A 14013-nucleotide genomic window follows, 5' to 3' on the forward strand; every position below is an offset into this window, starting at 1 on the left:
CTACTCAAGTTGTTGTGCATGGTTCAACCTTTAGAGCCCATGAGCAATAATTAAATAACATGTGAGATTATTCCTAAGTACTTTTTTAGTGTAATTTTGAATATTGTTATATATAGTAATTTAATTGCAATTAGGAATTATGGGGAGGACTAGGAAGTAATTGGCAAGAAGCTAGAAGAATGGTAAGATCGACAAGGACGTTTAAGTTAATATGTTGGGCCAATTCATATCAAGTTCGGGTACACGTACCTCGAGATACAGAAGCATGCCACACTAAATTGGTCATTCGGGCTATATCTTTATTTTGTTTTCAATGTTTTGCATATGAAATGGAAAGCTAACGAGATTACATTTTGAATAGATTTGGTACCATGTCAATATTCGTTCTAAGTCAATGGAAATAGTCGAAAAAACATGAGATACATACATACATACATACATACATACATACATACATACATACATACATACATACATACATACATACATACATACATACATACATATATATATATATATATATATATATATATATATATATATATATATATATATATATATTGTCAGGGTGGTGCACTAACGTTTTTTACACTGTTGTGCCTTGTATTATATTAGAGTCCAATAGGGATGTGTCCAGGGGACTTTGGTGACCCTAGATCCTTTATGTTCAGTGGTCATTGTCGAATTAGGGTTGTGTTCTTTTATATTATTCTGCTATTTATAATTTCACTGCTAGGTTGGTTTATAGGACCCCCCAACGTATGAGATTCATCTATATTCATAATATATTCAGATTACTTGTTTGTGTTCTCGATTCGCTCGCAGGAGGTAGCCTCTTTAGAGAGGTTTAATTATGTTAAGGCACAATTAATAACCAATGGAACCCAAGATAAGTATCCTTAATCCTCATATGGCACCCTAGTTGGAATTTGCAAAAAGAAAAAAAACAAACAACCAAACAAGCATTTGAAAACACTTCAAATTTCATATAGGAACTGAAATGTTCTCTTTTCTCCAAAACATAGCTTAAGAGATCTTATAGGCTCCTTTAGAAATAAGAATTAATTATAGCTAGTAATTCTTTAACATAGAAAGGTGGAGTTTTTGGATTTGGTTGTGAAAAAAATTACCTAGCACCAGAATATAATCTCTAGGTCTACCAAATCCTTCCCACCAAAATATCTTGTTCAAAAGCTTCCAAATTATGGTCCGGATCCTTTTCAAACATAAAGATATACTGCAAACTTAAAACTGAGAATACATCTAGAAACCATAAAATAATTCAATTATTTCACAAACAAAATAAAATCCTTAGTCTGATCGGTTGAGGTACGACAGGTAAGTCGAAGACAAATGATCTGTCGAAGACAAATGAATAAGCAACCATGATAAATAATGGGTTATGAGTAAAAGAATATCTCTATTATTAGTAAATAGACTAGTATAAAAATATCTTAAACTAAGAGTTTTTTTAACATATATACACATATCTCAAGGTATCAAAATTCTACACTAAAATTTTAGTTCTCTACATACTTTTTCTCAAGACTCTTAGGGCCTGTTTGGGGAGCTTCTCTTAGCTGCAGCTTTTCCCAGAAGCTGCCCCAAACGGTCCACGGTTTCTGAGAATCTGTAGTTTCTCGAAAATGAACTAAGAATCCAAAATCTGAAGAAGCTGGGTTTAGGAGCTTTTCCAGATTCTCAGAAGCTAGTTACCAAGCAGCTGCTTATCAGAATCTAAAGCTCCCCAAACAGACCCTTAAATATAAATTTGAAATTTTAGGTGTGAATAATACGCAAATAGCATTCCCAACAGATATTCTATCTCGCTGTACATCCTAAAAATAGAGTATGTGAGGGGGAAAACACTTTATCCTATCATCTAAATAAAACATCATTCATATTTAAAAGAGAAACTCGAAATACAGATGTTCTATCTCCTCCCTTTATATCTTAACATTTAATCACAAGAGTAGATAATTGGTTTTAGATGGTCATCTAAATGTTAATATAGATGATAAAACTCAGATAAGCAGTTAAAAATACTGTAATACTTTCTCCATATTTTTATATATCACGCCGTTGACTTTTAGGATTACGATTGACTATTCGTCTTATTCAAAATTTATATCCAAATATACAAAATTATAACGCATAATTAAAGTTCCTATAATAATAAATCATATTATAACAAAATAATTAATAATTATATAATTTTTTAAATAAGACGAACGGTCAAACGTGTACCTAAAAGTTAACGGCGTCGTATAAAAAAATACGGAGGGAGTAGTATATAAACCTTTTTTGGTCAAGTTTGACCTTGAGAATTCCCGTATAAAGTAAAAGTACTCCGCATCCATTTTTACCGTGACGTTTCACCGGTGGTAGAATTTTGTAAAATGGTGGAAATTACTCCCCCTTTCACTAGCTCACTTGCCTCTATAAAAACCGATCCCGACGCGCCGCTCGCCACGCCTCCTCTCCTCTCCTCTCCCTCCGTCTCCTCGACGCCCCCGCGGCCATCGCCGCCGCAGCCAGTGCTCGGATCGGCAACCCACCCAGCCAGCCAGCCATGGATAAGGGCGCGCTGGTGTCTCCGGCCCAGGCCTTCTGCGGCGACGAGGGCTCGTTCTCCAGCCTGCGCGCGTACGGCCGCGCGCTGGCGCAGACGCCGCGGCGGCTGGCGGCGCGCGCGTGCGCCGCGGCGTCGCCCGGCGAGGAGATGAGCCGCGTGCGGGCGCGGTCCGGGGCCGACATGGCCAGGGCGCTGCGGTGGCCGGACCTCGTCGGGCTCGGCCTCGGCGGGATGGTGGGTGCCGGGGTGTTCGTCACCACGGGGCGCGCCACCAGGCTCTACGCCGGGCCGGCCGTCGTGGTGTCGTACGCCATTGCCGGCCTCTGCGCACTCCTCTCCGCCTTCTGCTACACCGAGTTCGCCGTCGACATGCCCGTCGCCGGCGGCGCCTTCAGCTACCTCCGCGTCACCTTCGGTGAGCCGCGTCACGCCAAGATCATGGCTTTTTTTTTGATAAACACACACTTATTTCTTCCTAAACTAAACATTTTGTTTCTTGGTTTTTCGCATCAATTCTTCATTTCTTCATTAAATTTGTTCAAATTTTGTCCGTTTCTTTCATTCAATTACGTCATTAAAAATTGGATTCTATCTCTCTTTTTTTTCTCTACTCGAATACTTTGATAGTTATCTATATATCATCTGCTCTTTCCCCATTCTTCGGTTTAGCCACTAGCTAGAAAGTTGATTTCAGTTTTCTTTTTCTGTGCGCATTTATGCATGCGTTGCGTGTGTGTGAGTTGTACATATATGTACTGATATGAACACGGCAGTTTCCTTTTAAACTGTTCATTTTCTCTTGACCTTTTGTGCTGCTCGATTATTTTATTTATTTGGTTTGATAAATTTTAGAATACCTGTACTTTGCTGATTGATGGTGCCCTCCCTGTATTTATTTATGTCTTCTTCTCTTGCTCAAGAAATTGCCTGCTCGATCCTGATGTTGTTACCTAGTATTGAATCTTGATGGTTCCATATTGGCTCTTGATTTTCTAAAAGGGTAGACTTGTTGTTTCACCTTTTTATTTATTTCAAAAGACTTATGTCAAAAATTTTAGGCTTCAAATTTGATGTGTATTTTTTTAAAAAAAAAATCTACGGATGGTTTGGTTATTTTATTATTTTTATGAAGGAATTGAGCGTTCCAAAACTAGTAGCAAGGCCTAAATACTGGCCAACTTTATTTAGTTATTACGTGCACGTAGATATGTCAACAGGTTCTATATCAATAATTTTTCTTTTTCAGAAACTCACACCAGAAGGATTATAAAAAGGGAGTTGGGCTAGATTGTGACTCCCAACAAATTTTATTACACGGGCTCATGTCCATATCCAAATAATGTTACGACTTGCGAGTCTCTTTCTTTGTTCCTTTGCATCTCCCAAACCGCTTGTCCTTTTTTTTTCTGTCCACTAGGACCAAAAAGATCCCATTTACTCGCTGATCATTTTTCACATTCACTCCATCCAGCACTGAACAGGCGCAGGGAGGGATTATTTGGCTTATTCGGAGAAAAATGTCAAATAATATATATTTGCAAATAAAAAATAATTTATTAATAAAATTTTTATATATGGCTTTTCAGTAATATAAAAGTTAAGACTGAAAAATAAAATACGATGAAAAAACTTTAAATTCAATATTAAAATTTTAAATTTTAGTTTATAAAAATAAACAGAAACGAAAAAACGGGGCTCCGCTAACGTGGGTGTGATAAAATTCAGAAATTTGAGATGATCCTGCTGCTCTCTGTGAAAGTCTGAAACGTGGCATGGGTTTAGTTTTCCAGATGGATTGAGGAGAGGTTGGGTTTGGTGAAATGCAGGGGAGCTGGCGGCGTTCCTGACGGGGGCGAACCTGATCATGGAGTACGTCTTCTCCAACGCCGCCGTGGCGCGCAGCTTCACGGCGTACCTGGGCACGGCGGTCGGCGTCGACGCGCCGAGCAAGTGGCGGATCGCCGTGCCGGGCCTCCCCAAGGGCTTCAACGAGGTCGACCTCGTCGCCGTCGGCGTCATCCTCCTCATCACCGTCTGCATCTGCTACAGGTAACCGCACCCACCCACGCACGCTCGTTGCCACGACACGATAGAGAGAGCATTTCAGCTTTTTTTTCATTCATGGACAGAGATGCTGCTGAAATGCAGTAGAAATTGTGCTGGCTTTGGTCATCACAAGTGTCAGGCTTCTTGTCTCTTCCTGTGGCTCTGTGCTGCAAAATTTTTAGAGCAAGTGCAACCAACTTTTGACATGCCTTTGTCTGATCTGCAAACTCTGCAACTGCTCCTGTGTCTTTCTTCTTGGCAGATTCTACTAGGTTCAGGTTCAAACAATGTGTGTGCAGGGGTGCCAATTATTTTGCTCGAATTTTCTGCTGTCCATGTCCTCCACTCCTCCTCTAAAAGAAAGAGAAAAAGATTGAGAGATTTTGTTCTGAAACAAAGCATCTTGTCGCATGGTCGGTCTGTTTTCTTTTCCTTCCAAATGCCACTTTTGCCCTCCATTCCTTTCACAACCGAATGTTTTCTGTGGCAAATGCTTGGTCCAAAGGAAGAATCTGCAAAAGAGAGAAGTCGGCTGGCCGGGGCTGGCCTGTGTCCTTGTGTTCCTATGCTCTGGGCATCGTATCTAGTCAAAACAGGTCAAGAACCACTCTTTTTGGTTCTGGCCTCTGCACAAATGTGTGTCAGGTTTTGGGAAGAGGGGAATACAATTCCTCTCGAATGATTGGTGATTTGCTGAGGAGAATCGATTAGTACGTGATGATTGAGTTCTGATAGCGATGTTTCCCATGACCAAGATTCATCTGTCAGCATGACAGTATTCTTGCGAGGAAGAAAAAAAAGAGAGAATTTTCTGACAGATTTTGATTTTTTTTTTGGGTTATGGGCGCAGCACGAAGGAGAGCTCGTCGGTGAACATGGCATTGACGGCGGTGCACGTGGCGTTCATCCTGTTCGTGATCGTGATGGGGTTCTGGCGCGGCGACGCGCGGAACCTGACGACGCCGGCGGACCCGGGGCGCAACCCGGGCGGGTTCTTCCCGCACGGCGCCGCCGGCGTGTTCAACGGCGCGGCCATGGTGTACCTGAGCTACATCGGGTACGACGCCGTGTCCACCATGGCCGAGGAGGTGGAGCGGCCGTCGCGGGACATCCCCGTCGGCGTCTCCGGCTCCGTCGTGCTCGTCACGCTGCTCTACTGCCTCATGGCCGCCTCCATGTCCATGCTCCTCCCCTACGACGCGGTAAGCATAAAACAACAGCTTTCTTACCATACTTAAAATGGTACACATCCTTTTTTTTATTTACGACGTTACCTTTCAGATTTATATTTGATTATTTATTTTATTTAAAACTTTTGTTTAAATATATAAACTTATAATTTATACTTAAAATAACTTTAGTATCATAACAACAATCAATAATTATATAAATTGTTTAAATAAGACAAATGGTCAAACCTAGATCCAAAAGTCAACGGCGTCAATTAAAAAAAAATGAGCGAAGGAATTACTATGTATATAATGAAATGCATATGACATCATTAGATTCACATTTAAAATAATCGTATGATGTTGATTTTATAGCCACTAATAATATAGTATATATAAAGAAGATTAGGCCCCCTTTAATTCAAAGAATTTTATATAGGAATTTTAAAGGATTTCATTCCTATAGGATTTTTTTCTATAAAGCCCTTTGAATCAAAGAAATGAATCCTTTGAGATCCTATGAAATTCCTACGGAATGCATCTTCCTCTACAAGTTTTGGAGGAAATTTAACAAGAGGTTAAACCTTATGGAAAAAATCCTTTGAGTCTATATCTTTTCTCAAATTCATGTGTTTTTTCTGTGGTCCAATCAAACGGTCGTTCCTACGTTTTTCCTATGTTTTGTAATCTTATGTTTTATACAATCAAGAGTAGTCTCGCTCTCCCAGAACAATAAAAACGGACAAAAAATAATTCTTCAGACTTCAGGCTTTGGTGATAGAGGATAACTCTGGGGAATATATATTAGCTAGCTGGAAGAGGAGGGTGGCACACGAATCTCTTTCTTTCCTTTCGTTTTTCCTCTCCCCTTTGTTTTGCTTTCAACCTTTGTGGGATGTAGAACGAATCCACAGTCAAAAATGTATCCATTCACAGGATCACTGTATTTTCTTTCCAGACAAATGGATATCCTACCGTCTCCTTTTAACGCCGTTGACTTTTTTATATATATTTGACTATTCATCTTATTCAAAAAACTTACATAATTATTAGTTATTTTATATCATTTAATTTATTGCTAAATATATTTTTATGTATATATATATAGCTTTGCATATTTTACAAATTTTTTAATAAGACGAATAGTTAAACACGTATAAAAAAATCAATGGCGTTAAACATTTGAAGATGGATGGAGTATTAAAAAAAATCTACGAGGCTCACGAGTATCAACCTAAATAATTTGTCAATGAGAAAAATGTCGAATTATCTGTAAACATAGAGATGTGATTTTGGTGGATGCAGATAGACACGGAGGCGCCGTTCTCCGGGGCGTTCAAGGGGAGCTCCGGGTGGGGGTGGGTGTCGAACGTGATCGGCGGCGGCGCCAGCCTCGGCATCCTGACGTCGCTGATGGTGGCGATGCTGGGGCAGGCCAGGTACCTCTGCGTCATCGGCCGCTCCGGCGTCATGCCGGCCTGGCTCGCCCGGGTGCACCCCGCCACCGCCACCCCCATCAACGCCTCTGCCTTCCTCGGTGATCCCTTTTGCTACTTGTTTATCTGTTCTCTCTGTTTTTTTCTTCATGTTATTATGTGTATGTCGTTGTTGTCTTTTGAATATGGAGTTTATTATTTCGTCTAATTGGAAAAAAAATACTGTAAATAGTTAAAAATGAAAGTTGGGTTTTGAAGTATCTCTAATAATATTATAAACCAAAACAAAATAAGCGATTGCTTACGTGGTTTTTTTTTGGTAAGGTGAATAAGAAAACATTAAACGTAAAAGGGATGGCTCCATACACTTAAAAGTGGAGGTAATACTGCCTCTTATAGAAAAGTGATCCCTTCGATCAAAAATATTTGTCGTCCAGGATAAAATTTGGTTAAACTTTAAAATTCTGGCAAACAATTTTGGGTTGAAATAAATTTATAAAATATGATATATTTATGATATTATGATAGTATTTTTCAAGGAGAATATATGTATATTGTTTATTTTACCTTTAAACTAAGCATTTAAGAAATTATTGATGAACGAAATTTTAGAAATTTAACCCAATCTTATCATAAACGACAAATATTTCTGTGTCCGTCTTTTACAAATTTTATATCCACGGTTAATATATATCAGAGCAAAGTTATTTAAAACTTTGGAGATGTTTTTTTGGTGGTTTTATTTTTGGGTCAAGTGGCGTGGAGGTGGTCCTGTTCACACAGGGACTAACAGTCGCCTTTGGCGGGTAGCCATTGCGGCCAGGGAAGCTAACCAACCAACCAGAAAACCATGGGACTCTCGTGTCACGGGATAAAAGACATTGGAGGTGGTTGCTGCTCGATCGGCGTGGAAGAAGACGATCGATCGAGGGCACAGCCGCGCCAACGTACGCACACCGATCCAACTCAGCCAGCCACGCAGTGAGAGGCCAGAGTTTCCCTCGTGTTACGACGATCCACGTGTCATTCATCACGTCGTTTTGACCTAGGATCTATTTGGTTTTTGGACGCTGCTATACGTCCGACTAAGCCATATACTAACTCGTTACACCGTATATCACAACTCACTATAATACACGAGTCGTACGTCAGGTAGGACGTATAACAATTTTCTTGGTTTTCTATGGATCGACGTATCAACTATCACGTCACTCTTATTCTGTTACGTCATATCTACCGATTTCTTATATTTTCGCTTCAGCTTATACTTATAAGCTAAAATTTAATTTAAAGTTTATTTTAGAGCTTTTTTACCAAAGTTTATTTTTTAAAATTAACTTTTATATCACTAAGAATAGTAGAATACATATATATATATATTTTTTTATTTACAATTTCTTTTGCAAATAAACTATTTGAGTTTTACCATGAAAAGCCAAATGATCTTGATCTAGCCAAAGATGTAAGTAATTAATTAAGAGAAGCTAACTAATCCGTCAAACTCACGGTACAGGATAACGACACGCTGACTGCAACTGCAAGTCGCTCTGCCATTGATTTTTGATAGGCCTTGTTTGGGAATGTGTAGGGTGATTAGCAGGAGGATCAGCGAGAAGACGCTGAAAGTCCCCCCGTGTCTTTGAATTCCACTCTTATCCCGTGATTTGGGACTAATTATGTAGCCTCTGCTCATAAATCCTCCGTGATTTAAATTAGTTTGAACCCGCGTGACCCTTTTCTGACTTCTGGACTGCACCCTTCCTAGCTAATTAATTCAGGTTGTCAAGACATTGACACCACGATATTACACGCCCATATTTTCGCTTTTAAACCAAAATTGTATTTATTTTTCAGTCTTCATTTTTATGGGTAAGAATAACTATATAGTATCTCCGTGACTCTGTTGACTTTTAGATCTACTTGATCTTTGTCTTACTTAATTTTTTTTTGCAAATATGTAAAATTATAAATCATACTTAAATTTACGTTAGTGATAAATCAAATCATGGTAAAATAATTTATAATAATTTATTTTTAAAATAAAACGAATGGTCAAACGTATATTCAAAAGTCAATTCTGTTAATAAAAAAAAGAGTGAGTATAAATTTTTTGATCACTTTGACCCCTGTTAAGATTTGGGAATTGACAGTTTGGTCCTATGGCGTGGTCGTCAGGTGTCTTCACGGCGGCGCTGGCGCTGTTCACGGAGCTGGACATCCTCCTCAACCTCGTCTGCATCGGCACGCTCTTCGTCTTCTACATGGTGGCCAACGCCGTCGTCTACCGGCGGTACGCCGCCGGCCCGTCCTCCTCGCGCCGGACGCTGGCGTTCCTGCTCGCCTTCTCCCTCGCCGCGCTCTGCTTCACGCTGCTGTGGAAGCTGGCGCCGCACGGCGGGGCCAGGACGGGGCTGCTCGTGGCGTGCGGCGCCGTGGCCGTGGCCGCCGTCGGCGCGTTCCAGGTCCTGGTGCCGCAGGCGCACCGGCCGGAGCTGTGGGGCGTCCCGGCCATGCCGTGGGTGCCGGCGGCGTCCGTGTTCCTCAACGTCTTCCTCCTCGGCTCGCTCGACCGCCCCTCCTACGTCCGCTTCGGCTTCTTCACCGCCGCCGCGCTGCTGGTCTACGTGCTCTACAGCGTGCACGCCAGCTACGACGCCGAGGAGGGCGGCGAGGCCGCGGCGCTCGACGGCGCCAAGGTGCTCGACGATGACTGCAAGGTGTAGCTTTGGCTGGCTAGCTAGGGTTGGGTGGCTGACATGTAGGGACAGCTGGTTAAGTGTATCTAGTATTCTTTTCTCTTCTTCTTTTTCTTTTTCTTTTTTGCTGTAGTATTTCAGGTTCAAAGTATTTTTTTTATGGTGCAAAGAAATTCAAGAAGCTAACAAGGTGACATGAAAAAAAGGAAATAGACAAGTGAGACAGAAAAATGAAGAGCGATATGTAACTGGATCTTTCAATATGCAACGTGCAAAATCCCCTTGAGAAAATGTACATGGTATTTCTTCAAAATACTCTCAAAGGGAATTGCGATGTCAAATGACACCTTCAACCGAGCTTTTTGCTATTTCGGACAATAGTCCTAGAACTGTGGCCTTCGCTAAAATAATATTATAACCAGTGACATACCTTTAAAATAACCATAACTGTTAAAATAGATTATTTTTTTCTATATTTTCTTATAGGGTAAATTCCCCGTATACACATGCAAACTTACTTCTATACCTCTGAAATTTACTCGATCCTTTCTGTACCCCTGAAATTTTAACTTATCCATTCTATACCCTTGCCGTTAGGTTTTATTTTATTTAACTGTTAAGTTTGTGACAAATGACTTCAATGCCCGATGATTTAGGTTTGAATATAAGTTTAAAAAACGATTGAAATTTTTATTTAAGTGCACAGTACGTGCATTTTACGTAACTAATGAGATAAACATAATTAGTGAAAAAAATTTGACATGAATTTTAAAATAAAACAATATAATAAATCATTTTTTTATTTGAAATTTAATAGGACAATATATTTTTTATCAGGAACACTTTTAAAAAATACCGTGAACATGGGTAGTCCTGTCTTTATATGAATACTCCTTATTTTTATAAATTATCTATAAATATTTTTTTCATAAATAATGTAGCGCATAGCAAACTCATAACTACTAATAGTCTCATGAAATAAACTTTTATGTTTTCAATAATATAATTCATAAATTTATATGTTTATCTAAAGGGTAAAATGGTCAATTTTATAGAAATTAGACGGCCAACTAATAGGGAGGGGTATGGAAGGGATCAAAGCTAATTTTTGGGTGTATATAAGGAAGTAAGCAAAATTCGGAGGCATGGAAGAGATTAGCCAAAATTTAAGATGCATGGAAGGGATTATCCCTTTCTTATAAGAACACTTGAAATGACTAAACTACCCCTCACTCTCTAACATGTCCATGCATGCACCGGGAGTAATTAAGAAAAAAATGCTTTTTCACAGTGAAACCATTAACAAATGTTTGCATGAACATTTAAACATTTTTAAAAAAATATAGGGGTAAACAACATATTTTTATGCATGTCTAAAAGGAGACTATGGAGTATGGACGGTGTGGGACCCAGTAATCAGAGAAGGAGAGAAGAGATAAGATGGGAAGGGTGTTGTAGCTGGAATGTTTTGAGAAATATTATTATTTTAATGGAAAATCGTAAAATTAAAGTTCGTTCGCGGAAAATCACAAATTTAGCACCATGTCGAACTGTCGTAGTTCGATTGGTCCCTGTCGAACTTCTGTTGTTTAACAAGGTACCCTATCGAACTACGGCAGTTCGACTAGGCCCACCACCTGGCGCCTAGAGGCCTATCGAAGTGCTGCCGGCCGATAGGACTCTCCCACCACCCCTGTCGAACTGGTGCAGACCACCTGTCGAACACCACCAGTTCGACAGGCACCTGTCCAAGGCCTATCAAACAGGGGCAGTTCGATATGGGCCTATCAAATTATGGTAGTTTGACATAACGCTAAATTTGTGATTTTCCACGGACGGCCTCCAATTTTACGATTTTCTATTAAAATACTAATATTTCTCAAAAAAAATCTTGTAGCTCCATGAATCTTGGTGTGATCCGAACCATCAGAAATTTATCTAAAAATTATTTTATTTCAAGGCAACTGAGAACTATGCAGTCTCGTTATAAAATATTTTTGGAGTATGCACAAGCGTGGATATTACCCAAGAGCATCTCCATCCAACTTCCTACTTTAAAATCTGGAATTAGAAAACCTCCCTATCTAAACGGCAAGTAATCCGTTAGTTAATTAAAGAGACAAATTGTTATACATCAATCAACTTTCAGAAGGAAAATCATATAAATTTCTAACCTTCATATCTGCTCCAAGGACCAAGATATATTCCTTTGTCTTCGGTGGAAAGGGGAATTGGGAGAGGAAGAAAGTGGCAGTGTCACAATGTCAGCATCAGGAATGGAAAAAATAAGAAGAAAAGGATGTATGTCCATTTCATATTATAAATAATCTTAGTTTTGTCCTAAGTCAATCGATTTAAGTGTAATCAAGTTTATAGAAAATTGTACTAACATTCACAATACCATTCATTAAATTACTATGGTATATATATTAAGTTAAAATTGTTGCTATATTTTTTTTCAAACGGAAGGAAGTGTGGGTAGTGCATTAAGACAGAATTTCTGTTTCACAATGACTATAGCACACTATCTAGAACAAAAATATGCTGAATTCTTAAGAAAGTTAATAATAGACCATGCATTGCTTGCCCATGTTAAGGTGATTCTTACTGGAGAGTTCTAATTCACGCTCTCCAAGAATATTATGTGTACTAAATAGGTTTGGATTGATTGAATCAATTGCACACTTTCATTTCAAGTTTCATATATAGGCAAGTTATAGCATTTAATAGTGTTGCATATGATTGGTTGGATGCATATATAATGAAGAGATTTGTTTCAGTTCAATAAAAAGTAACAAAAATTATCTCGAGATACTAGTACCTCGCGGTACCAAATCATTTCTGATCATTGGATCTTACAGTGTACATCCTACTCAGCTAGATCGAATGATCGAATGGTGAGAAGTGATTTGGTACCTCTAGATACCGGTACCTCGATTTGTTGAACCGGAGCAAATCTCTATAACGAAACACTCTAGCCTCCAATGCAAGTTTCAAGCAGTTTCGTAATCCTGAAAATTACACCCAATTTCATGTAGATAAAACTTATTCCCTCCTCCTCTTCGTAATTATCAAATTTGCTTACATGACACACCATATTTAATGAGAACGGTACTGCCACCGGGAATAACCCTAAGTGACGCATTAAAACCAACTGAATGTCTCTTTCAAATCGCTTAATTGGAGAGCAAACAATTACAATAACTACACTAATGAGATTTATTAATGGGAAATCATTTCGAAAAAATCACAATGATAAAATGGACAAATATAATGAGATGTATCTTCATGCTCTTGTGTGTCCAATTTATATTGCTGTGGGCAGTGCAAGCTGAGAGCCGTCAGCACCATGAAATTATCTTGTCAATTTTATACTCTCTCCGTTTCGCAACGCAAATCTTTCTAGTATTGTCTGTATTCATATAGATGTATTCATATAGATGCTTAAATCTAGACACATATATAAAGTATATATATTCATCAATCTATGAATTTAGACAAAGACAAAAAGACTTACAATATGAAACAGAGGTAATATTATCCTTATTAGAAGGATATGATCAGCAAATTACACCTTTTTTTCACAAAAATACAAAGGGAAGCACCGAAGCAGAGTAAGCTGCATGATTGTAACCGACAATCAAGCATTGCAATCTGAAAGACTCAAGAACTGTTTGTCAACAGAGACGCACGACGCTTTGCACAGCTTCGGAGAAGAAGGGATCGAACCGTACAAGCAAATCAACTGGATTACATCCATCCTCGTTCAGATTCTCAGGATAGACCCAAATCTAGACTCCACCATTGCTGCACTGTGCTTGCTTTACTTACTACTGCACACACATTTGTCACGAGCTGATCATGCCGGTAGCACAAGACAGAGACGTCCATTTGTAAGAATGTTATGTATGCAGTTTGAGCTGGCTCTACTACACATCTCCATCTTAATTTTTTAAACTTTACTCTCATCCTTTCTTTTGTACTACGAGATATTAAAATTCTCACTCGTACTATCTACCTCACGGTCAAGTTGGTGCTAAAATCCCAACTATTGGTGATGATAGATCGAACGATCATGGATCATGGTTGCA

The 14013-nt window shown here is 39.2% G+C and overlaps 1 protein-coding gene across 1 annotated transcript; it reads left to right on the forward strand.

The window, feature by feature from the left end:
* Positions 1-2507: 2507 nt before the first annotated feature.
* Positions 2508-10213, forward strand: LOC102705397 (cationic amino acid transporter 6, chloroplastic-like). Its single transcript, XM_040529531.1, has 5 exons — positions 2508-2990; positions 4402-4624; positions 5472-5823; positions 7096-7327; positions 9402-10213. Exons 1-5 carry the CDS (start codon positions 2573-2575, stop codon positions 9947-9949), a joined length of 1773 nt encoding a protein of 590 aa, XP_040385465.1. The 5' UTR covers positions 2508-2572; the 3' UTR covers positions 9950-10213.
* Positions 10214-14013: the final 3800 nt, after the last annotated feature.

Source organism: Oryza brachyantha, chromosome 12 (genome assembly GCF_000231095.2).
Source record: "Oryza brachyantha chromosome 12, ObraRS2, whole genome shotgun sequence".
Taxonomy (NCBI): domain Eukaryota; kingdom Viridiplantae; phylum Streptophyta; class Magnoliopsida; order Poales; family Poaceae; genus Oryza; species Oryza brachyantha.